Below are 25,131 nucleotides of genomic sequence, written 5' to 3' on the forward strand. Positions count from 1 at the left end.
GGGTGGTCGAGGGCGTAATGAGACTCAAGCACGGCACCACGCGCAGTGACTCGTCCAAACCGCCACCGCCGCCGCCACCGCCACCACACAAGCCATACTTGCGTCGTCTCCAACAATTCCAACAACTTGCAGTCACCACGCATCGCCCGCCGACGACGCAGCCGACCACTTCCACACCAACTCACCAACTTCCACCAAGAAAACAGCGTTTTATGTGTGGAAGCGCATAGTGTTGAAAAAATAATTCACCAGCGGATGTTCGCGCGCGATAAGTGCCGCAATTTATTACACCGCGCCAAAACCGAACACGGCATGAACAATACATCTACATAAAACTCGCTTATTACTTATTACTTTGTTACACTTATGGCACTTGTTATATTTTGTTGACGCTTGGGGGAATTATGTGCGATTACGAGACGTTGTTTCACGCCTGATTGATTTGATTCACAAAGTGTTCAACAACGTGAGACAATTGCCACTGGTCCACAAGCAGCGCAAGCACCCAAAGTACTTCAACGCGTGAAGTACGACTTGAAATTCAGCGCACGAAACCGCAGAACCGCGTGTGGTCGTTCACGGTGCGTCAGAAACGGACACACGGAAGTTAATAATTAATTAGACTCGGCGCTGAGAAGCGAGAAACTACAAAACAGAAGACAACTGCAACTGTTCAACAGGTGAGTTATAAGTTAATCCAAACATAACTGCATCAATATTAATATCAGTAGCACTTATTACTACATATATCAATAGTGACCTATATATTCACGTAGATAACATTGTAATAATTTCTTTCCGATAACCTTCCACTTACTTATTTAAAACATCAGTGTTGTACACATGACGCAACTGAATTTTATTGTATTTATACAACGTGTAAGATTATATAATTCGAAAAATGTCTTGTATTGGAGATTCTCTAATTGTGCGGGGAGTAAATAATTAATTCCATATCAACGTTAACGAGCACTTATGTGGTGCTTTGGGACTCGCAATAAAACGAGTTAATAATAAACGACAAGGAGGAAACGCGACAAAGCCGGAAAATACGAAAATCACAATAAAACTGATGTTATTAAGGCCACTGTATAATATTTACGGCTTTATTTATGTTTTAATAACTTAAATTGTGTTATAACGAACAATTTTTATAAAATTATTTGTGTTTTTAAAATGTTCACTGCGTAAATATTGTTATAAGCACTTCGATGATTAAAAACCGCAAAATTTATTGGATATCAATATGAATAATAATCGTCGAGTTCGTAAATCAACAAGATAAATAAACAGGTGCTGTAAATCATCCTGTTGATAAATGCTACGGTCAATATTATGATTACATCAGAGCGGAAGTGAATTTTTGAGCATCTCCTCAATTTATTATAGTTATAATAATAATTATTATTCAAGTTGATTGCCTTCGCGTTGTTCGTGGATAATTACATCTCTTATATATATTCATATTGTTTGTTATGGTTAAAATGTCACATAATATTATATTTACGAACATTCCGTCATGAAATGTTCATAAATACATTCATTAATGTAGAGACTAAAACTAGTTTGGTATGTTAGATACGAATAAAGTGGATTTTTTCTAAATTGTGAAAAACTACACTTAGTTAAGTTATGTAGACGTATGCATATGAATATTCAAATTGGTATGGAGATTATTAAGCTATATTGTTAATTTACGCGCGTGGCGAGGTGATCGCAAAGGAATTAATTAACAAAGTTGCTGAAAACTCAATTAACACCTAACGTTCAATCACTATACAAACATTTAGAAATTTAGGAGGTTTGATTTTGATAGAGGGGAGTAAATCGATTGGTAAATATTTTAAGAGTTTCTGTTTTAATTAAAAAGAAGTATGGCACAACAAAAATTTAATTTTAATTTGTGGAGAGATAAGAAACATCATCTTGCATAAAAGTTTGAATGTTTAAATTGGTTCGATATCGACAAAAATAATTGAGTCGAAGTCAAAAGTACGAAAATGCTTTTTTAGCATTTTTCAGTCAAACGGTTTGTTTTATCAGCAAAATATGTAAGGCAAACTTGTCGATCGTACATTTTCTTTAAACAATTTTAGGCTTTTTTTTTACATTTGTTATGCTGCATCAAAATAATGAGGCCAAAAACTTATAATTTCTGGATTTTACAACAGCGCCATCTATTGCTTGTTAGCCACTAATTTTCCAACTTTACAACCAAACAAAAATTCAATTTTAGATTTAATAAAACTGATGTCATACAATCCCGTATCTTTCTACACTTGTTAAAATGCGTATCGAATTGAGTCTGAATACACGCGTAATTGCAATCAATCCGCAATTCTTTACGTTTGCGAAAATAATAGGCCGAACGCAAGTTGTCGCATAGAGCTAATTACGCAGAAACCTATAATTACCGAACGAATGTCCTATAGTTGTACCAGTTGTACCTACACTTATCAAACGTGACATCGTGCCGTTGAAGCTTCGCCGTAACCATGTCACCAAATTGTCCACACTCGGTGTACAAGTCACTTGCGTTGTGTGTGAGCGAATATAATATATTTGCATCAATATTCTCGGAATTGTCGAACGCATTGGATTACCATACGTATAATCAACTGAGGACAGGGATGGAAGACTACTGGGAGAGCAGACATGCAATTTGTGAAACAAAAGAATTGACGAGTGCGAATTGTAATTGCGCTGATTTTAAGTTTAATTTCAAGTTATTCATTCACGTTGTTTTGTGTTTTTTTGTGTTTGAGTATTGCAAACGGTCGGAGCATGTTGGAACTAGTGATTATTTCGTTAAGGTACGTGTAGGATCATTCAATGTCAAGAAAACACATTACAAACAAGAATTTTAACTAATATGGATTATTTTTTTAAACACAGTGTTTAGTGGGTTAAGTTGTTTCATTAAGAAACATGAAAAACAAAAAATTTAAAGTTTTTAAAATCCGTTTAGATTGCCACATTTCCTAAATTTATTAAATAAAAATAATAATACTGAATTTTAATGGAATATTAATGTTTATTTTGGTTTTATTACATTTTTGACTGAAAAATAATAAAAAATGTTACAACTTGAGCAAAAACGCATAATGAAATATAAAACGCAATATATTTTGTGACCGTAGCTGTAAAGAATCACCTTTATGTACAAAAAGAAATCCCTAAAGAGTTTAACCAAACACGTCGGTGTACGGGCACAATCCGCCGCCGTCACCGCCTCCACTCAACTCAAGAGTTGACTTGAACACGCCGTTGGCATGCCAACCAACAAAACGTACTATACAAATACGTTTTTATGTTATTTAGATATATCTGCGTCAACAAAGAAAACGGCCTACAAGCAAAATTAAGATTTGAAGCTCTAACCACCGTAAAACGAGAATGTAAAAAGAAATTTAACATCGAAGAAGTTTTTATATTAAAAAGTGATTACTTTAAGTTAAAAGTTATTTAAAAGTAATTTTCCTGCAAAAAAAGCAAATATAATGTATGCGATTTAAAAATAACTTATTTTACTGGAAAGAGGCGTAAAAAACTTAATTAAATTCCATTGTACTTCGAAAAAATTGAACAGTCATTAAATTAAATTGCGATTAAATTCTAAGAATGAAAAATAAAACTCTTGCTCCGGAAAGCGATAAACTATAAACTTGGCAGTTGCCAACACAAAGAGAATAAAGCACCTTAAAGCTGTGATTTATTTTTAACCCTCTTCTATTAAATCACAACTTTTCACTAAAGCTTAATAAAGTAGTTTTAATTTATTTTATAGAATTATAAAACTATACTACTGATTATTTAACTCTGCATCATCATCATTTGTGATTTCAAAATCACAATGAACACTAATCCAGTTTTATTTCATTTTGAAACATTTTGGAACAACGTTCAGTTTCATTTTTGCGCTGTCGCTGGCTGCGTTTCGTGTTTGTTTTCAATTAAAATTTATTAAATAAACACTGTCCACGGCGTGTGACCATCTGACGCCGTATTATTGCTCGTTTGGGCGGCTGAGTTTCGCAAAAAAAAAAAAACTAGAAAATGTGGATGAAGGAACGCCAACAAAATGAAACAAAAAGAGTTGTACGCGACCTGCTTTCCGCCCGCGTTGCTCTTTTATTTGCTTTCCTCTCACTTTCTCATCAAGTGTATAGGGCGTAGAGTATTTGCGGGGTTGTGATGGTGACCCAAGTGTCACAAAAATCCGGTACGTGATTGATGTCATAAATTACGGGTAATAAAAAGGGATTAATTTCAGCTTCCAATAGCTTTGGAACAGCTTTAAATTACTTTGTATTGTTGGTTGCCGGCTTCCTCAACTTTTGACATTGAATATATATATAAAATAAAGTCACCAGCGTGTTTATGCTATTTATAACTCAGAAGCGGTTTTGATTTTTATTATTTTTTATTAGTTTGAATTGTTTCTGTCTCGAGAAGTAGAATCACTACTAAAACATTAAAAATTTCATGAATATAAAAGAATAAAGAGTAAAAATCTTTGGTTATGTTGTTTGACATTTTTTATTTGACAGCTGGTAATTGTTTATGCTATCTTTATTATTTAATATCAGTAAAATCTAATATGACAGCTGCTATAAGATAAAAAGAACTTCTTTGTTTTGGTCATTTTACAACATATTGCATTTTAAAAATCAATATCAATTGCATGAAACTGATAGCCCTCCAGCAATTTATCATCTTCTGCGTCTGCTTTCAGATACGCAGTCCGTGCCACCCTCCCACCAAGTCTTAGTAAATGTTGGCACCGTTGAAAAACTTCGACGAAAAAAAGTACAAAGGCCAACGGATGACAAAAATGCGCTCGAGAAAAAAGTAATCCACTGATCTAATAAGCGATCGAGCAAATTAGCAGCAATCTACGATCAAATTAATTCCACAAAGATCTTCACCGTCAAATATCAATTGAATAATGACGACAACTGAAGCCTACACTACAAATTACACACTGGTCGAGGACGCCTTCGACGACAGCCATGATTACCAAAAAGAAGAACTGAATCTCTTCTACGCCATATCAGAGATTCTAGTCGCTTCACTAGCAGTCGTTGGGAATGCACTAGTAATACTAGTTTTCCGCAAAGAGCGACGTTTAAGACGCCGGACGAATTACTACATTGTATCATTGGCAGCTGCTGACTTCTTAGTAGGGTTATTAGGTATACCCTTTGCCATCATGTCATCAGTTGGTCTACCGACAAATCTCTACGCGTGTCTCTTCACCGTCTCACTCCTGGTGGTATTATGCACAATATCAATCTTCTGTCTTGTTGCGGTCTCCGTCGACAGATACTGGGCCATTTTACATCCGATGGGATATTCGCGGAATGTACGCACTAAAACTGCACTCGGTAAGTAAGTAAATAATAGTAGATAGGTGTAAAATAGGTTTTCATTAAGCTATTATCTAAAGCAACATCTGTGCAGTGCAGCAGGGCAATTATTTTAAGTGGTCACGAGCTGTTGCTTCATTTCCTCGTTCTTTCGGGCTTCGAGGACGTAAATAACCAACGAAAGGGAAAGACCCGAATACCGTGGGCGACTAAATTAGTAGCCCGGTGGGAATCAGACGAGTGGCACGAGCGTAGTAATTTGCGCAGGTATTAGCGCGATTATATCGCCCGGCGCCGCCACCATCGCAGTCGGCGTTTTTGAAAGTCATAATAACCACTTTGATTACCATCCGCGTCCGACAAACAATTGATGGCATAATTAACTTATTTGTGGATGATTATGTTGTCTCATCGGCTGATAATTATGTCTAATGCATTTGGGAGATAATTACTTTTTTTTTCTCCTACAAAACAAGTAAATAATTTTTCGGTGTGTTGCAAAATTACATTGGGCAGAGTGTTAGAATTAATGAGAGAGTCAGTCAAGTCAAATAAAACGTCTTGTGCGTGTAATGAAATTCAATGCGTCGCAGACACTTAATCTACCGAATAAACATTACGTGCTCCCTGTGGCTCGCGAATGTTGAAGGCGATGAGACGAAACCGATTAATGTCGGATAATAGCAGTGGATTCAGAACGTTTAAAATGCGATGGTTTGATCTGAAGTGTCTAATGGAGGGGACCTTCAACCTCAACCAAAGCATTATTCGAGCTGTGATTGCATGCCGACCTCGAGACGGACAAATAAACTTTTATGTGAGTGTTCGGAAATAGAATCACGCGTAATAATCAAAAAGGTGTTGAATGCTGATGCATAATCGGAATATTATAGTATTATGTTGTTGTAATGAGAATGATAAGAGTTGCATAGTGTGGTAGTCAATTTGCTGTAATACGGTTAATGTACACGTCGATTATGTCCCATTACAATTGTTTTATTGCTCTGTATTCGTTTGCGCGCTTGTAAATAACAAGATAACGCAGCACGCAGTGACTCAACTATCTAATTTAGAAAGCTCCCAGGACAAAAGCCGCAAGTCGTACAAGTGTACGAGATAAATCGATATTGGGGCACAAAGTAACAGAACTGTTTCACGAGGCAAGTTATACCCTCACTTAACTTGGCCGAAAACCAGAAAGAAAAGCAATTTAAGCAACAAGTTGGGAAAAAATCTGCGTAAAGTGGTATTTTATTACATAGGCATTAAAGTTAAACTTTATTATTAATAAAATTAATGTTATAGTATGGAACAAACAAAATTTTACCCAAATATTGAGTTTTTGTGTTTTTCTTTAATACCTAGGCAGTAAAACGTTGTTTTAATGTCAATTAGAAATTGACATGTTACTTAAACCAAATCACAATCAAACGTGATTGTAATTCACACTGAATATTATCTTGGAATGAAAAAAAGTATTATCTGCAACAACACGTGACAAAATACAAACGAATGAAAAATCGTCTCGTCGAGAATTAATTTGTGCACGTGCACGCGATTCGAGTATTATGTAAATATAACGCGAGGGGCAAACCCTAGGTAATAGTCGCGTCATGACGTGCAACAGTTCCACATTGCATGTGACAATGACAATCGAATTTCACAATGCGCTCTAGTTTTTAATCAGAATAAACGTACTTTTGAAATTTTTATTTCCCAGACGAAACAAAAATGCAAAAAACTTTCAGCGCATTAAAAGGACGTGAAGCTATTCATCTTATTTTCAAATTTAATTGCGACGTGAAACTTAAGAAAGTTTTTTTTCGCACCTCGAATGGAGTTGAAGCGTGAAGCTGAAGAAAAAAGTCCTAATGAGCTAAATAAAGTTAAAGTTAAGACGAAATACGACGCAAATTTTAATTTATTTTTTTCCGCCGGCGAGTTTAGAAACAAAAAATATATAATGCGAAAGCGTTTTCTGTTTGGAACAATAAAGATAATAAATTTCCGTCAAGAAATGCCACTTTATTGCCTTATTATCGTAGCATTTTCCTGCAGTTATGTGCGTTATTTTTCACTCACGCTCCGCTGGATAACAAAATGCCCTTCAAGACCATCTGAAGATGGAAATAAACGTTTGACATTTGCACATGTCTCCACAGAAATTACGAACGCATCGCACGTAATGCATTTATCAATATTTCAATATTTGTGATACAAAAAAAATTACTGTTTAGTCTGCACTGAGCACGTAATTCTCCAATTTCAAGGAGAAATCCCTTTTGATGACTGAAAACACGAAAAATAAGACCATCGAAAACAGGATATTACTGAAATATACGCAATACAAAACACACAAAGTAAAAAACACGAAAAACCGAAGAAAAGTTAATTTATGCGAATGTTCCAAACAGGGACGTAAAATACACGATCGTATTATTGGAAAATTATGCACAGTTTCCTCTTCGTTGAGTTTAATGTTGCCCTAGGATGATAATCCTCAGATTCACCTTGATACCCTAAATATTAAACTGTAATTTGAAGTAAATGATGAAAAGTTTCGCCAAGCGAAAATTCGCAACACTATATAAACACTGATTTTGCTCGCGGCCCCGCCTAGGATCGATGTGCGTCACTTTACAAACCAATTTCAATCATTTACACGCCATTTCCACCGAAACGCACGCACAAATAACACTAAATAACAGCGTGACAATGAAATTCGCCGGCGAATAACTGACCCGTGCAATAATTTAACATTTGAGTGTGAATTTGATTTGATTGGAAGCGAAAGGAACGTAATTGAAATGGACCGCCATTGAGTGGAAATTACTTTTAAAGAAAAACCGAAGCGGAGCTTCGCTTGTGCGAAATGACCAAATTTATCAAATTTATTATGCCTCGCTGCTTGCACGCACATCAACCGACATCGTTGCGTCATTTTGTTCTTCATCTATCGTCATGTCCTGGGCATGTCGATACTCTGCAATCAGATCCTTCACGTACGTCGCTGCCGTCATGAATTCCAACTCCTCCATTCCTTCGTTTGTATACCAATGTAAAAAAGCTTTGCGTTTAAACATTTGATTGTAAGAGTGGACGACACGCTTGAATAATCCTTGGATGCAAGTGCTATTGGCGATAAACGTCGAGGATAACTGAAACCCACGCGGGGTGATGTCACAGATCGCGCTTTTGACATTGTTTGGAATCCACTCAGCGAAATACGAGTTGTTTCTGAGCTGCATGTTAGCTAAGAGTTGTTCTACTTCTTTTGTGGATGCCAGACCACGGAAAATGGCCGCCGCTGTGAGATATTTACCTTTGGTAGGGTTGCATGCGCACATGAGATTCTTCGCGTCGAATATTTGTGAAACAATTTCGCCAACACTCACTGGTATCTGGTGTTGATCACAACGGCCAACGAGTGGTGCTTGCGCAGGCATGAGAAAGTGTAGGTTAGGAAATGGTATCAAATTGACTGAAATCTTTCGTAGGTCAGTGTTAAGTTGACCTGGGAAGCGTAGACTTGATGTTATCCCTGACATAGCCACTGCTACAATGTGGTTCATGTCAGAGTATGCGGGTGCGCTTAGTTTTAAAGCTCTAGTACTGATGTCATATAGTGCTTCGTTGTCTATAACATAACACTCGTCAACGGAATTGATCAAATGTGGTAAGCTTAGTGTGCAGTTGTATGGTTCCACTACTACATCAGAGACTCTGGTAGAGGGCATAAGTGAAAATGTGCTGATAATTCGATCCGGGTATTCTTCTTTTAAACTATCTAGTATTAGACTACCAGTTCCCGAACCTGTCCCACCTCCTAGTGCGTGCACCAATTGAAAACCTTGAAGACAATCACATTCTTCAGCTTCCCGACGAGTGGCATCCAAGACAGGTTCCAATATTGCTGCACCTTCGGTGAAATTACCTTTTGCCCAATTGTTACCCGCACCTTGGTCTCCAAAAATGAAATTATCGGGGCGAAATAGTTGACCGAAATAAGAGGAGCGGAGACTGGACACTGTGGAGGGTTCTAAATCTACCAAAACCGCTCGTGGTATATATCGACTGCGGGATTCGTTGAAAAAGACATTGACTCGTTCCAGTTGGAGGTCACTAGTGCCATGGTAGCACCCTCTTGGGTCAATGCCATGTTCATCAGAAAGAAACTCCCAAAACTGTAAATTTCAGGTGTTTTAAGAATGTTGGTTATGTATTGATGTCTTACCCTTGCAGAGATGTTATTACCAGCAGCTCCTAGTTGAATATGGACCACTTCCCTCATTGTTACAAATGAGATATGATTTTGATAATGAGAATTTAGAAGAATTAAGGCCAAAATAGAAATGATCTTACATGTTTTATGATTTTGAATTTATGATGTTCTGATGACAAATGACATGTTTCAGTGATCATAAGCATCTGTTGGTTTGCTGGATCCATCATAGGCTTCCTCCCGCTGATGGGCTGGCATAAAGGCCCTGCTGAAAACGGACGCTGTTTCTTCCTCGGAGTGATGGATTACAACTATCTGGTGTTTCTTTACTTTGGTACTATCATCACTCCTGCACTCCTCTTGGCTGTATTCTACGCTCACATTTATCATGTGGTCTTGAAGCAGGTATTCAACTATTTCTACATCACATTTTTATGATTTTGATGATGTTTATCTTCTCGTTACAGCTGCGTCAAATTGTGACGATAAATCCATACAACGGCAACTCTCGCGGACAAAACTCGAGCCGCTCCACAGGTGGTGGCACAATGTTGCGCGTGCTGGGGGCGGCACAAAAACGCGAAGTGAAAGCCACACAAAATCTTTCCATTATCGTGCTCTTCTTTATGATCTGCTGGATTCCCCTGTACACGATTAATTGTATCCTTGCATTCTGTCGCGATTGCAAGGTGAACTCGACGTTTGTCCTTTCGTGCATCATCCTCTCACATCTCAACTCCGCTGGTAACCCGCTACTCTACGCCTATCACTTGAAGGACTTCCGCGCTGCGCTCAAGGCTTTCATCTGCAACATTTTTGGAATAAAGCTGCAACAACCACCGAATAGTAATGCGCTCAATAATAACTTTACTCACTATCGTCTGCAAAGTATACGTGAGGCACACAGTGCTATGTCTTTGAGTCAAGCATCTAGATTTGTTTGTGAGAGTCAAATGCGTTCTCAAACTCTACCACACACATTACCATCGGCGAATAAAATCTCTTCACTTGTAGGTAACTCTGTTGCCTTAGCAGCGGCTACCGCTGAAGCAAGTCGAGATATATGGCGTATTTCAGAAATATCCGATGAACAACAACGCAGGTCCATTAGTTCAATTGATGATGATTGCAATGATGAGGTGTTTCTCCCGTCGGGAACCGCGCACAGGCGTTATCACTGACGCTGAGTCTCAACCCGAGCTTGAACGTGAGCGGGACGGTGTCGCCGTCATCACCGCAATTATATCTCGTTGAGCACGGCGTCAGCGAGCATAATTTACCAGGATTTACGACCGCTCCGGCCGCGGAGATGAAACCGGAGAGTCAAGGTAGCACCGGCGGTAATCTGACCATCACTGGGGACTTTATCCACAGCCCAGCAAAAAGTGTTAAGCTTAGTCCTTTCAAGGGACTGCTTGCACGCCCACCGCCACGAAGTTGCTCTCTTAGTGAGGAAGGTGAAGGCGTGCGACACCGCAACAATGGTTACCTTACCGAAAATCATTCGTGCACTTGAACTTCAACTTGATGTTTCGAACAAAGAATTTTAATGTATTGTTAAATAATACTCAATGCCAAATATGTAAAACGTATATTTTTGCTAGTCGTTAGAATTGTAACTAAACTTGTAACGCTGTTCGCATGTTTTGCATTTCTACCTCGTTATCATCATATGACAATGAAGAGAATACTCACCCCAACTTATACTATGTATTGTCTGTACAGATTAAATAATTATTTGTGTAAAAAGCTACCTCCGCTTCTTTAAGTCCATAAATATGAAGAAAAACATTTAAAATTTAAAATTTCCTGAGCACAGTTCGTCAATACGCCACTATTCAAGCGCCATCTTCAAATAATATTTTGACAAGTAAATAAACACAAATAGCTAATATATCAACAAATTAATATTTATAAATTAAGTAATTTAATTAAAACTTTATTCGTATTTCTTTTTCGGCTATCAATACTTTTTAGTTTTAAATTTTTTTTCATTTTTGATACTTGTCCATCCAGATGGCGCAACCAGTATATTTCAGCTGTTTGACGTTTTGAAAACAATAAAAAAACAAAATCAACTACGGTTGTTTGTCATTACATTACTATAGTCATTAGTAATTATCTCGCTTTATTATCACATCTTGCTAAGTGTTTCATCATGTGGCAGGAGATAACGGCGCGCAACTGTTGCGCGCATTCAATTCCTCTCTACGCACTTTCCCCGTCGACGCCGTCCTTGCATAGCACGTGCGCTGCAATGTCAGTGACGAAGTCTGAGTTTAGCGTACGTTACTATAATCGGTACAAGGTCTCGAATTTGGCATTAGACAAATTGAAACACAAATTCGCAGTATGAGGCGTTTGAGTCAGTGTGCGCATAAACCCTGTCGCGCTACGTAACAATACAAATAAGAAAAACGAAATTGTTAGTGGATTGTTCAAAATGGCAGTATTATCACGGTTCAGGGCCTTCCTGAGAATGTACCCCGTGACTAGGGGTATGATTACATACAGCATGATCTGGCCCACATCATGTTTGATTCAACAGACAGTCATTGAAGGCAAAAACTACAAGAACTATAACTATTGGGCAGCAGCAAGATTTAGTATTTATGGTGGGCTGTTTGTTGCACCCACTTTGTATTGTTGGATTAGATTAAGTACTTTTATATGGCCTAAAACTAGTTTAAGAACAGCAGTTGCAAAGGTAAGATATATATTTACATACAGTTGGTTAATGTAAATACTTGAATCATGTTTATTTGTAGGCAATTGTGGAACAAATGTCTTATGGACCTGCAGCACTTTGCATGTTCTTCTTTGGCATGACACTTCTAGAAGGACGCGGTTTTCATCAAGCCACACATGAAGTTAGTGAAAAGTTCTGGCCATCTTATAAAGTGAGTACAATTTTATCATTATTATCATAATACTGTGCTTATCTGCAGTAGATAAATGATGGTATTTTCCTAGTTATTATGCTAATGACATCTGAAACGGAATCAAACCGTTTATGACAAATATTTGCATGATTATGGATAAATCGGAATATTTACAAATGTTCTAATGTGATTTAACTGGTATTTCACATTTGTTTTCTTTTTATCAGGTTGCAGTATGTGTATGGCCAATCCTCCAGACAATAAATTTCGCCTATATCAAAGAGCGTAACCGAGTGCCTTTCGTCAGCATGTGCAGCTTAATGTGGACAAGTTTCCTCGCGTATATGCACCATATAAAATCTCAGGACTTGGCTAAACAGCAGCAGACACTTGCCGCTGCAGCAGCGTCGACAACTGCGATACCTACAGTACCCACAGTGCCAATCGCTAATCCAATTAAACCCCAGCGACAACCTACTCCTCAATCACAAATTCAAAGTGACCTGACCAAAAAACACTGAATAGTAAAATTGTCCCATATTTATAAATTTTTAATGTAAAAGATGTTAGTAGGTAATTTGATGTCAATATTTAGATACAAAATGTGTAATTGCTACACCAATAGCAACAAAATGGTATTAAGTACTTTATACTTATAATGTGACAGGGTGTATTTAGGTAGCTAAAATTTGGTGTGCAATTATTTGATACTATTTGATTTTTATGACGTTGATGTTGTTAAAGATGCTTTAAAATGTGGATGTGTATTTAAACGAAGCTTATTAGGTATTTATTTTTGTAATAAATGTTAAATTTGAACAAAAGTACGCAATGAAGAAAAATTAACAAAAGCCACTGAGCTAGCAAAAAGTTTTAAAAATTTTAAAGAACATTAAGTTCGTATACGATTAAGGTCCTTGTAAAAAAAATTACAAAAAAGGTTTCCTTCGAACCGGATTTGAACCAGTGACCTATGGATGTCTACCAAGTACTACTTTCTACAGTCCACCGCTCTACCAACTGAGCTATCGAAGGTTGATGGCAACACATGTGTCCACTTCGTTCATCTTGTATTCTTACGTAACTTACATTATTTTTCACCAATTCACATTAATCTACAAAAATCTCATCACTTCAGCTAGCAGGAATATTGATACCGAAGACAAATGAATTATCGTAGATTGCGACAGCATTGCGTTGCGCTTCACGTTCATAGTATCGTTGCACAGCAGCATCAAAGATGGCGCCAACAGTCCGCTTCTTCCAAATATCAATCTTTGGTTTCTTTTCCTCTTTTTCATGCCCATTAAATTCTGAATGTGGTGTTCCATTAGGCACATCAGCTTTAACTTTTGTTTCACTTGCTTTTTCCACCTTTGTTTCAATCTTTACTTCTATTTCTTGAGGGGAAACCTTTGATTTAGAGGTATCTGATCTATCCGAAGTTGAGTCGTCCGAATCAATTGAAAAATCAGAATCAGCATCCAAATTCGATGGCAAATGATCGCTTGCTCTTTTCTCTTCAGTTTCAGAATCGTCGGATATAGAATGACTTCTTTTGCGACGATACTGTCGCCTTTTTTCATGCTTAACTCGCTTAACAGGTTTTTCATTGTCACTCTCATCAGAATCTTCTTTTTTAATGTTTGTTTTAATATCCTCCATCTTTTTTTCTTTATCTTCATCATAATTCACCTTTTGTTCATACAAATGCCTGTAGAATCCGTCTAAATTGCCCTGTTTTTTGACATCGCCGATTGCCTCCAGATATTCTTCGCGTTTTTCCAACTCTTCCTGCTTACGCATCTCCTCTAGTTTCTTTTTATATGAAGCAGTAACAAATTGTTCTTTATCTTTAAATTCGTTGCCTTCGGCTTCACGTTCGCGTTGTACCTGGCGTTCAATTCTACGCTCATTTTCAATCTTGCGTTTCTCCGCGGCTTTCAGTAGATTACTGATGTATTTCGGTTTTTTGTCAAGATCTTTTCGGGATAGTTTTGAATCCTTGCGTTTTTTATCCATGTCATCATAGAGTTCATCATATTGATAAATTGTTGGATCTTCTTCAATTGCCTTGTTTTGTATTTCTTTATCCTGGGATAAATTAAATATACAAAATTTACGTTGTATTAATTATAACATTAGTTAAATAACATACCTGACGTTTTAAACCAGTTGAAATTCCTGTTGGTCTCTCTATAGATTCATCAGAATCTGAATCATTTTGAAAAATGCCAGGTTTTTGTAAAAGTGCACCTGATGTAGATGGTTTTTGTTGTTTATTTGGAAGAATAAGACCATATCTGCAACGAGAACAAAATGATTTCTAATGTAATACATTACATATACAAAATACTTTTTCTCTGGTGGTTTAGACATTTTAATTCACTTTTTGAACTTGGTATACAACAACAACACTCAAATTACAAACAGAACGTATTTACGTATTTTTAGGTTAGGTTATTGAGTTGCATAGTGGGAATAAAACTATTATAAACAACTTTTAAAACGGACATTTTTAAATTCTATTATGATATTTATTATCACATTATTTATTTTACTAGTAGATAAAACCAAATAAAATTTTTAAAATTAAATAAAAGCAGCATGTTGTGTTATACTTTATTAAATTCAAGTTAATTATTAAATCATTTTACCAAAAAGTCCCAAATAATTTTATGATTTATTTATTGCATTAAATTGATTTAAAAATAAACTATTAGTAAAAATCGTAAAATTTCAAATTTAACCAAGGAAAAAAACACCATAAAACATTATTCAATTCTCTTGATCTGCAAAAAATCTCAAACAAGAAAAATTATCCGTTGTTTCATCTTAGTAATATTTTGTTTTCAGAAGGTAAACAGGTACATAGATGATGAACAAAGACATAATTAATTAATCATAAATTGTACACATTAAACTCATGTTGTAAAAGTAATAAAAAGTACAAGTTAAAAAAAAACTAACAGATTGAGATTCAAAACACTTGGAACATTCCTCGAGGTGCGTATCCCTTAGTAAAATCTAAAATTGTTCAGCTGCTCACAAAGTGTCTTACCATATTCTAGTTGTAGAAAAAGTATTAAAAAATTAAGATTCGAAAAGAAAGCATTTCCTTTCAATAAATGCAAATAAATGCGGGCCAATATTTAACCAAAGTTAAATACTTGTATGACATTTTCAGTATCCAGCCAAGGATTGGCTCCATCGTCAAAGTGCATTGGACACTGATCACCTGCACATAAAAATCGCAATAAATAATAAAGAAAATATAATTTAAAAGGGCACTTACGTTCTCTTTCATATTCCTGCATCTCAATGGCGACTGCAGCGCCTTCGGTGAAGTTCGAAGAGAAGACATCCTGATTCATATCGCAGAATGGTCCGATCGCTTGCGACATAAGAACTTTATTCAAATCCGCACGTTGATATACCCAACAGCGATATTTCGAGAAAGGATCCAGTTCATCGTAGGTAATCAGGTACGATTTAAGATTCTCCTTCCAGAAACCAATGCATTTCATTTTATAATCAGGGTCACTGTAAATATCCACAGGTCTGCCGAGATGGTCCACGGAGAGGCAATAAGTTTCATCGATAGCAATTTCCTTCTGATCGGTATCGCAAACAGAAAAATCAGAGATATTTTGTTTACAATAAGTATTTGGACGTGGACTCAGTGTGACACCACCAAGAATACTAAAACGGACATTATACAAATTAGTAAACAATAATCACCATACAAAATATAAAATTACCGTGTCTCAAATGGAATATCTCCCTTTTGTGTAAAGTTAAACTTTCCTGCAACTGGGCATTTCACCGCAACAGGATGTTTAGCCAAATATAAATCATACTTCCATTTTTCCTTATTAGGAAATTGTACCCACGAGCATACGGTGGAGAAATCATCCTTAATTACGGCAATACCACGTCTGTATCTAATAACATTGTGATGCTGCGGTACAAAATCAAAACAGACATAATCTTTCTGACATCCATCGACTGTGAGACGAGCCATCATCACTCTAGTATCACGCTTCTCTCTACACACATAAGTATGCGTTCTGTACCTTCCTTCATCAGGGTACCATGTTTCAAGAATATGTGTTTCATTGATGTAAATATCTGCGTCAATATTAGCAGTGTTGATCCATCGACCAGTGAAATTCTGCGGGAGGCGACAACTTGGTTCTACCACTTCTCTTTTAACTAAAATAACACAGAATTTAGTTTGGTTTTATATTGTTTTTAAATGTAATGTACTTACCTGGAGTAATTCTTAATCTCTCCGGAGATTTCTCAACAGTTTTCAATGTATTACACTCAGCTGTGATAGATGCGCCAATGTAGAGATCATCATCACGATTTTTCAAGAAACATCTGTATTTCTCGTCTTTTCGAGACTCTTTTGTGTTGACCACCGCAAAATAATGATTCTTTTGTACAAACCAATCGCCCAAACAACTGTATTCCACAACACCATCAAAAGTTCCGGTCATACCCTCACACTTTTTATAAGTGATATTAAATTTTTGATTGGCAATAGGAAACTGAGATCCAGCAATCTGACATGATTTTATTTGTGCATCTGGGTGATTACATTCTCCTGTAAATTTGAACCGATTTTGATAGGTGAATTGCCAAACACCTTCAAGTGCGGAACGACAATTCACAGCTACTGGAGTTTCAGCAAAAAATGTAATCAACTGTTGGTCAGCATGTAATTCTCTGCAGACATTCTCAATTGATGGCTCTTGTCCATATGGCAAACTCAGACATGATGCTAAAATATTTATAATTTTAATTCTTAGAATAAACACAGCATTTTCAATGTAAACATGTCTGTTTACATTACAAAAGTAATAACTTACTCTCAATTTTCTCAACAACATTCACAGTCCTAATCAGGAACTTAACACATGTATAACATTTGTTATTCTTGAATACAACTGTATAGTTTACTTTGTAGTCATCTTTGATTGTCACACAGAATCCTCTGTGGCTCATACTATTTGCATCAATAACTGTGAGTGTGTTTTGTCCATTTTCCCATGAAAACCACGAGCCTCGTACGATAAAAGGTAACGTGCAGTCAGCATTTAATTGTCCAACTATCAAAATAAAACAAATTTAAACATACAAAATAAATCATGTTTTTCTTTTAAAATTCAAGTAATTACCGTAAAATAAGATGAAAATTGATATAAAACACGCGTTTCGATGCATTGTTTTTGTGGGCACGCCTATCCACACATCTCTTGCTCAACTAAACAGGTAGAAATGGTAGTCACAGGTATACGCGAGGCCGTGAACTTGTTTACCTCCGTCCGATTTCTGTTTTACTAAGCTAGCTTAGTGGTGGACACCGGTTACGCGCAAATGCTTACATAAGTAACACGGGTATCCACGAACAGAATGATCGTGTTTAATCGATATAAGTTAAGATGGATTAAGAACTGCGCATGCGCGTGATTAAACCAGTAAAACAACGCGGGCATTCTTTTAAACTTTAAGTTGTCTCAATTTTAGTGATAAAACTTTCAGGAAAGTTATATATTGACAAAACAAACAGTTGCTAACGTTTTGTTTGAGTTTGTTTGAGCCTATCCTTTACCTTATTTACATTTTTGGCATCAATTGAATTGTCACACATCAAACCGATATTTTATAAAACTTATTGTTATTTTTACAGCCATGAATTGCGAAAGACCGAAGACAAGCGTTTACAATAAACCAACAATGACTTTAACCAATTTAGTAAATGAACACGTCGTGGTAATTCCACCTCCGCCACCCAGGTATAAAATATGCTTCATGTAACTTTAATTAAATATAATTTTGTATTTCTAGGTTTTCATTGGGAGAATGGCACTTGAACAATCGATTGAAGTATAGAACTTGCCAGGACCAGCAGCAATTAGCCGATAAAATCCTTGCAGAATGTGATAGAGTAAATAATTTATTAATATTTAAAGATTTAAGTAAATAAAGAACTGTTTTTAGACTAACACGCAAGTATGTGAAATTACATCAATGAACAAGCGAGAAGTCGATCACAATCTGCAACAAAAGATCGATGAGATTGAATTCATGCGAAATGAAATCGATAAACAACGCCGTGCGGTAGTTAATGAAAAAGACAGCTTGGTAATGTACGCGGATCGTATCAGGGACTGTCTGAATCTGATGAAAGAATGTACCAATATCTGCCAGAAATGTATTATCCTTCGAGAAGGACGTCTGGGGATTGACTTGTGTCACGATATGGTCGAACAGGAACTGCTGAAGGAACGCGAGATGTTGACGGGAATTCAGTTGCTAATCTCCAAAAATTTGGAACAAACTCAGGAGCAACTTAGACGTTTGAGAAGTACTGTTTATTTCATGGACAGAGATCTTGAGGATAAAGTAAATGTGCTTAAAATAGACGGGCATAATTTGGGACTGGATGAAAAAAGTCTTCAGTTGAGCATGTATCATGGACATGCACCATTAGACCCAGCGTAAGAAATTATTAGACATATTATTTTACTTTTTGATTTAATATTTTGTAAACTTAGGACCATTACAATGGAAGAATGGCAGCTTTTCTCAAAAGAAAACATTGAACGTGGAGCGAGAGAAATAAACAGTTCTCGAATGTTAGTCGTCTATATCGATATGATTATTAATCAAGGAATGCAAGATTTAAAGAATCAATATGACGTTGTTAATGAAGCATTCCGCAGTCGCATTGAAGAAACAAAAGAGTCCAAATACAAAATGGAGATACAACATGCTGAAGTAAGTGTTTACATGTAAATAACTAATAAAAATGTTTTTTTACCATCAAATTTTCAGACTGTGCGTCAGATAAACGAAGTGGGACGCACAATAACCCAACTGGAAATCTCCCTTTCTGAGAAAGAGGGTTACATGGCCCTGGCACACACCAGAATGGGAAATCGTGCCCAACGTCCAGGCATGGAGCTGTGTCGTGATCTTGTCGAAACAAACCTGGTCAACGAAGTGTTGGAATTACGACAGAACGTTAATAAATTACAGCAAACAGTCTGCGAAGCGCAAGCGTCAATGCGTTATCTTCTAAAAACTCAAATACAAATCGAAGAAGACTTGAATATTAAAACAAATACTTTGAAAATCGATGAAGTCGACTGCATGACACTACGACAAGGCATGAATTATCATGCTTATTAAATATAAAACTAAAAACTAAAACAGCACTGATACATAAATTGATAATTGTATTAACATTGGCACAAGCACAAAACGTATCGTGAGTTGTGAATAAATTACAATTAAGAAGCTAAGACGTAAAATTAAGTGAAATTGAATTAGGTTCGAGCACTTCAAGTCCCATTCATGAATACAATCAGCGCTGCGTATGCGTTGAGTGCTTAAGTTTTGAAGTGAGCTAATTGTCAGATGTTCTATTCATCGCATTCATCGGTAGTACAACGTTTGGTATTTGTATACGATTAGTCATTTGAATAACATCTAGAATATGGTAAATTGAAAAATAATACGTAATAGGGGAATTAATAACTTGTGTATTTGTGCTATATGTGTCGTTTGTATCTTTTGTATTTTTTCGGCATAAAGAAGAAAATTATGCGGGATAACACAATTAGGAAGTTATTCCTCATCACTATTCCCACATTCCCATCATCCCATTATGTTTCAGGGCACAAGGAATCAAAAATCATAAAAATATTATACCGAGTGTTGTATTATAAAAATATATGTTGATGTTTAGACGAGGTTATGTTAACATACAGTATGTAAAAATCTATTTCAGATTTATCGCGTTAAAAATAAAAGAAATTAATGACCGACGCGAGGGGAACAATAAATATTAACAAATGCGTTTTTCATACGAGTGCGAGCAATGAGTATGTGTATGGAGAGTACCGCCGGGTGCCCCGAGATGCACCGGAAGTGGCGTTAAATAGGAAACGCCGATTAAAAAAGTTTCAATCACACGAACGCTCTCGCGTCTTCTGCGGAGCGCGCCTCTCGACGTCCATCAGCATCAACAAGCGCCTAACAATGTTAAGTAATAATAAGTAATAAAGTGTAATAATATGACTCGAGGAAGAGCCACGAGTCGGCCACAAGAAAAGAAATGAATACATATTTGTCATTACGTTAATCACCAACACGACAAATTATAAAATTAGACTAAATTGAACTCAACTAGAATAATTAGATATTTTTTCCTAGTGGCAAATATAAAGTTGACTTATTTTTCAGCCAAGGTAAAATTTTCGACTAGCAAAAACCATTCATACGAATACGAAATGAAATAATAACAAGAAGAGCAAACACATCGGCTCGCATGGTCCGTGCGCGCCCGGCTATTCATCGCGCGACAAAAGGAAATAATCTCTTAATTTATAAGCTAAATTAGCGCGCTAGGATGTGGGCACGCAGCGCATATAAAGTCGATCGGGATGCGTTAAGTGGTTAGTCGCATCGGCGAGCGCACACGTCGCGCACGCACTTAAAATCTATATAAAAACAAAAACATACAGAAGCATATCAACAACAGAGAGTTAAATAACAGTTGATAAAAAGTGCATCAAGCGACACATTCGAGAAGTGACAAGCGATAAACTTTTAAATTTATCACCGCACCGTAAGTTTTTTCTTTCGACTTTTTCGATTTATATTCATTCCAGTAATGAGCGTTCGCACGGCGTTTATCGAACAAATTTTATAACTTTTGACCTCAGCGCGACGCTTCTGACCCGCGAAGAAACGATTACTTCACTGATATGATTATAAGTTTCAAGCTTGAACACAAAAATTATATAAAAAACAAATCTTGTTACTAGAATGGTTAATATTTTGCAAATATTGGTTTTATATAGTTTTAATCTTAGTTTAACACTTGTTGATGAAAACCGATAGATCATAACAATATTATCAGTAATGTTGTAAGTAAAACGGTTTATAAATAGTTTAAGAGCGCGGTTAACTTGAGGAAAGCCAACAATCGCAAGCATTGACTAATCGCGAGAATGCGCTAATTGCGCTCGATGTAAATAATCATGCAGTATGACATTTCATTATTCATGCGTTTGATTTAAATTCAACACATGACCGACATGATGCGTTCGGAACGAAATTCCATTCGCATTAGTTCAGCCTACAATTACAAACCGTGGGTATAATATTCTCTCCCCTATGGGAAATAATTGTAAAATGTCCCCTTTTTGTATCAATTAAGCAAAGTCGACGCGCAGCATCTCGTGTCAAAGAGGGATAAACATGTGGGTATAGGTTCACTGAGGGGGAGACTAAATTAAGTCTAATAATTTGGGCCGCCATTCAAAAATGTCCGCCATGAATGATGCACGCCGTGGAAATCGTGCGTGCACACGCTAATATAGTAATTTCAATTAAAACACTGGAGCCGTGCTCGTTAATTTAGTTTGGGGTCATATTGGTTAACCTTCCAGCGACAATGCGCACATATTCAAGCCTCCCGACTCCTCGCGAACAGTAAAAGCACACAAACAGAGGCAGACATGTCTCAGTTGCTTAAGGCGTGTTGGACTCAAGTCCATTCAAATACAACGGTGACGACCACGTCGAGCGACATTGGCGACATTAAATTGATTCTAATTTACACATCGCGCTCAAGTCGGTTTCAGTTGCGCGGCGCATTGTCGTAAACTTACAAGACAGTGAATTTAATCATGGATGACATGATGTGTGAATGTAATGCTTGAATTATGAGTAATTTTTCAATTTGCTTTCAGATGCTGCGGATTTTATTGCTGAAGCAATTGTGTGGTATTACTTAAGTGATGTAAAGCTACCTGTTTCTAAGTACTAGTGCCGCAGGAGTTCATTTTCTACCTCCTGCTGCTCAAGTGCTTATCAATAGAGTAGTTTGTAACAACATAAAAAAACTAAAAAGTTTAAACATAAGGTAACATGTTTATATTTTCGTAACATTTCTTTAATTAATTTATTCTAATATATAAATATTATCACTTGGATTATAAATAAGACTTATATACAAACCTGATGAACTTTATCCACGCTCACAGATAATGTCAACGACGCTCGGTTCCATCAAAACTGGCTCCAAACAGCGATGAACAGCAGACCCAAGAATTTCATCGAGTAAAAAGTGTACCAAACTGTTAAACAAATCAAACAACATGAGAATATCTATTAAAATGCATTTTAAACAAAAACTTACTTCTCGTCAGCGACGAATCTCCACAAATAAAGCTGCAGATAATGTGTGTCCACTTGAATCTGTTGCAATCCGTATTTACTGAACGTTTTCAGCCTCACACACTCCATAAAAGTCTTCAGACTTATTTTAATAATACCAGTTAATATAGATATCTTATTCGGTTCCACTGTGCTGAATATCTCAATCCTCTCACTGAATAACTTGTGCATATTGGATACGAGAGTGGAATCTAAATGATTTGGAGTGTAGGTGGACCAATTTGATCGGAATTGATGTTTCGATACGGAAATACTGTGAGTTTTGCGACTAGAATCACTGCTGTGTTCAGTTGCGGTGCCTTGATCTTCATAAAGCAGCGCGACAGTGTTATCAATAGCGGCGATATCTTCAACAACGCGCTTCATCACCGCACGCACTGTACGAGGTTCAATTGTGTGAAGCCAATCACGAGTCTCCACACTTTTTCTTAACATCTTTAAGTGATCAAAGTTTAAAATTATAATTAAAGAAAAACATGTAATAGTGTGCAATTTACCTGTGAAACATTCAATCCTTGAATCCTAACGAAATAATTCAACAATTCCTGAGCGGATTCTTGCATTGAAGTGTTCAATTCGTTTTCAGTTGTAAGCGCAGATGATGATTTCGGATTTATGTGAAATAATTCATCAGTTTGTGACAACTAAACACAGGATCATAGTATTTTCAATTCATTGAGTGTTTAGTGATTTAAATTAACTTACCAAATAATGTACGCTACCATTCTGAAAATCAACGCAAAACTTCGACAGAAGTAACAATAATGTCGGCGGCACTTTTGGATCCGAGACATTATTCGAACAAAAACTCCTCGCTGTTGCAGTAATATGATGTAGAAAGCATACAATCAAACCTTCTCGTACATTATCCACACAAAAACTATCCCTAAACTTATTTTTCTGTCCAAAATGTACTTCAGGTTGAATAAACACAACTAAATCCTGAAGAACGCCCTTAATTTTTTCGACAGTTGTCATAATCAACGAGCTTAACAACTCGGTGAGATTCTTTGAGTTCTCTTCTTGATTGAGAATCTTCTGACTGGCTAAGCTTTGTCGTACTTTCGTAATACTCTCAGCAAAGTAAAGTTTTAATACTTGCAAGTGTCCCTTTGCTTGTTTCTTACCAGCATTGATGACAATATCAGTTCCGCTGCTTTCAAAGTCAACATTTATGCATAGCGTATTCATAGCTTGTAATCTGCGATAGAAACGATCTAAAGCTTTTACTATGACAATCGTATCGCCGACATCTTGCTCCATCTCAACTTTAGTCCGCATAAGATCAAAATATCGATTCATGTTTTGCAAAATGAACGAATTCATTTCGGTCGCAGCGAAATTTTCGAAAATCTCACTGTTTTCAATGTTATCAGTGTTCATTCTGTTTATGAACATGTCGTGAAATGAAGCTACCATCAAACAAAGATCACTCAGGAAGCCAGAGCAACCCAAATCAACGAATTCGGTAATATCTCTCTCTTCACTTTGGTCTCTTAGCATTACAAGCTGTTCACTCAGACGTTTTTCTGAACAAGATAAAAATTCCATGCACAATTCTTTAGCAGGCTCATCTAATTGCAGTAGTAAATCAACTGAGGTCGCTAGTTCTTTAGCGGATGCGTTTGGATTCGAGAATTGGCGACGCAATTCCTCTTTTAGTTCTTTTACAATCAAATCGCAATCTGTTTGAATGCCTTGAAATGAAGGCATTGCACCATACTGTTGCAATACTCTCTGTGCATGCAGATAATCTTTTACAGCATTAGTAAAATCTTTCTCTTCCATTCTGGTTTTTAATGTTGCTGGTAATTTAAAAAGAAACTGCAGTCTTTTCAGTAATGTATGAGTACCTGATAGTTTACTAATTTGTTGTCTGGTATCACTTAAAGTGGAACTTATCTGGTCTGAGAAGGATGTGATTGAATCCATGTTGGATGCCAACAGGTCCATTTCTGCCTCCATTTGTTTAAAATCATTCTTCATCTTCTTGATGGTGTCAGTTGCTGAGATGAATTTGTTGTAATTTTCATAGACCAATGTTTGCATATCGGAATGAAGAGTTTGTGTATCTTTCACGATCTCAGTTTCATGATCCATAACTTGTTTCAGGTTGTTTTCCTTTAAAAATTGATAAGTTAATAAATAAATTGTAATAGTTGGAGGTTAAAATTATGTTTTTACCTTGAATAACTTTTCAAGGTACATGTTGGCGTTGAAATTTTGCCCGTTTATGTCCAACGGACTCGTCTTCTTATCACCCATAATCAATTTATATTTAATTCACTATTTTAAAGTTTAATAATTGTATGAGACAATAACAAATGCTGACGTTTTAGATTTTACTTTAATGAACCCCGATAGCTGGCGCTCTCTGGTGGCTGCCATGATCAACGCC

General features: G+C 36.5%; 7 protein-coding genes, 1 long non-coding RNA gene and 1 other non-coding gene across 11 annotated transcripts; 4 read left to right on the top strand and 5 right to left on the bottom strand.

The window, feature by feature from the left end:
- The first annotated feature begins 94 nt into the window (after positions 1-94).
- Positions 95-11,344, top strand: AdoR (Adenosine receptor). The gene is made up of 4 exons (XM_065317953.1): positions 95-680; positions 4,736-5,387; positions 9,785-9,996; positions 10,059-11,344. The coding sequence occupies exons 2-4, from the start codon at positions 4,949-4,951 to the stop codon at positions 10,770-10,772; spliced, it is 1,365 nt and encodes a 454-aa protein (XP_065174025.1). The 5' UTR covers positions 95-680; positions 4,736-4,948; the 3' UTR covers positions 10,773-11,344.
- On the bottom strand, positions 8,243-9,780 carry LOC135804164 (tubulin beta chain-like). Its single transcript, XM_065317954.1, has 2 exons — positions 9,604-9,780; positions 8,243-9,553 (listed from the first exon to the last, which is right to left on the bottom strand). Exons 1-2 carry the CDS (start codon positions 9,658-9,660, stop codon positions 8,264-8,266), a joined length of 1,347 nt encoding a protein of 448 aa, XP_065174026.1. The 5' UTR covers positions 9,661-9,780; the 3' UTR covers positions 8,243-8,263.
- A 336-nt stretch (positions 11,345-11,680) lies between the features above and the next one.
- On the top strand, positions 11,681-13,297 carry LOC135804167 (PXMP2/4 family protein 4-like). The gene is made up of 3 exons (XM_065317958.1): positions 11,681-12,298; positions 12,360-12,491; positions 12,701-13,297. Exons 1-3 carry the CDS (start codon positions 12,035-12,037, stop codon positions 12,992-12,994), a joined length of 690 nt encoding a protein of 229 aa, XP_065174030.1. The 5' UTR covers positions 11,681-12,034; the 3' UTR covers positions 12,995-13,297.
- On the bottom strand, positions 13,237-14,952 carry LOC135804165 (nuclear speckle splicing regulatory protein 1). Its single transcript, XM_065317956.1, has 3 exons — positions 14,830-14,952; positions 14,632-14,776; positions 13,237-14,567 (listed from the first exon to the last, which is right to left on the bottom strand). The coding sequence occupies exons 1-3, from the start codon at positions 14,850-14,852 to the stop codon at positions 13,608-13,610; spliced, it is 1,128 nt and encodes a 375-aa protein (XP_065174028.1). The 5' UTR covers positions 14,853-14,952; the 3' UTR covers positions 13,237-13,607.
- TRNAY-GUA (transfer RNA tyrosine (anticodon GUA)) lies at positions 13,417-13,508 on the bottom strand. The gene is given in 2 exon segments: positions 13,417-13,452; positions 13,472-13,508. It is a non-coding gene; the product is annotated as a tRNA-Tyr (tRNA).
- Positions 14,953-15,291: 339 nt separating the features above from the next.
- Positions 15,292-17,843, bottom strand: udt (protein undicht). The gene is made up of 6 exons (XM_065317587.1): positions 17,660-17,843; positions 17,351-17,590; positions 16,747-17,262; positions 16,235-16,688; positions 15,769-16,175; positions 15,292-15,711 (listed from the first exon to the last, which is right to left on the bottom strand). Exons 1-6 carry the CDS (start codon positions 17,703-17,705, stop codon positions 15,626-15,628), a joined length of 1,749 nt encoding a protein of 582 aa, XP_065173659.1. The 5' UTR covers positions 17,706-17,843; the 3' UTR covers positions 15,292-15,625.
- A 251-nt stretch (positions 17,844-18,094) lies between these two features.
- Positions 18,095-25,096, bottom strand: Vps51 (vacuolar protein sorting 51). Of its 3 annotated transcripts, none has more exons than XM_065317585.1 (6): positions 24,918-25,096; positions 23,439-24,854; positions 23,231-23,377; positions 22,696-23,168; positions 22,515-22,633; positions 18,095-19,475 (listed from the first exon to the last, which is right to left on the bottom strand). In XM_065317585.1, the coding sequence occupies exons 1-5, from the start codon at positions 24,996-24,998 to the stop codon at positions 22,525-22,527; spliced, it is 2,226 nt and encodes a 741-aa protein (XP_065173657.1). In that variant the 5' UTR covers positions 24,999-25,096; the 3' UTR covers positions 18,095-19,475; positions 22,515-22,524. The 3 variants fall into 3 exon arrangements, with proteins under 3 accessions (XP_065173657.1, XP_065173658.1, XP_065173656.1); XM_065317586.1 differs by lacking the exon at positions 18,095-19,475 and adding an exon at positions 21,111-21,274; XM_065317584.1 differs by lacking the exon at positions 18,095-19,475 and having other exon boundaries at positions 22,408-22,633.
- Positions 18,144-19,789, top strand: Tektin-C (Tektin C). Its single transcript, XM_065317588.1, has 5 exons — positions 18,144-18,277; positions 18,330-18,429; positions 18,483-18,982; positions 19,040-19,262; positions 19,320-19,789. The coding sequence occupies exons 1-5, from the start codon at positions 18,174-18,176 to the stop codon at positions 19,674-19,676; spliced, it is 1,284 nt and encodes a 427-aa protein (XP_065173660.1). The 5' UTR covers positions 18,144-18,173; the 3' UTR covers positions 19,677-19,789.
- On the top strand, positions 21,001-22,690 carry LOC135803869 (uncharacterized). Its single transcript, XR_010550898.1, has 3 exons — positions 21,001-21,117; positions 22,247-22,419; positions 22,541-22,690. It is a non-coding gene; the product is annotated as an uncharacterized lncRNA (long non-coding RNA).
- Positions 25,097-25,131: the final 35 nt, after the last annotated feature.

The sequence above is a fragment of the Atheta coriaria genome, unplaced genomic scaffold (assembly GCF_025399875.1).
Source record: "Atheta coriaria isolate IRGN ID8LTWV9N9 unplaced genomic scaffold, Caltech_Dcor_3.1 hic_scaffold_3_pilon, whole genome shotgun sequence".
Lineage (NCBI taxonomy): Eukaryota > Metazoa > Arthropoda > Insecta > Coleoptera > Staphylinidae > Dalotia > Dalotia coriaria.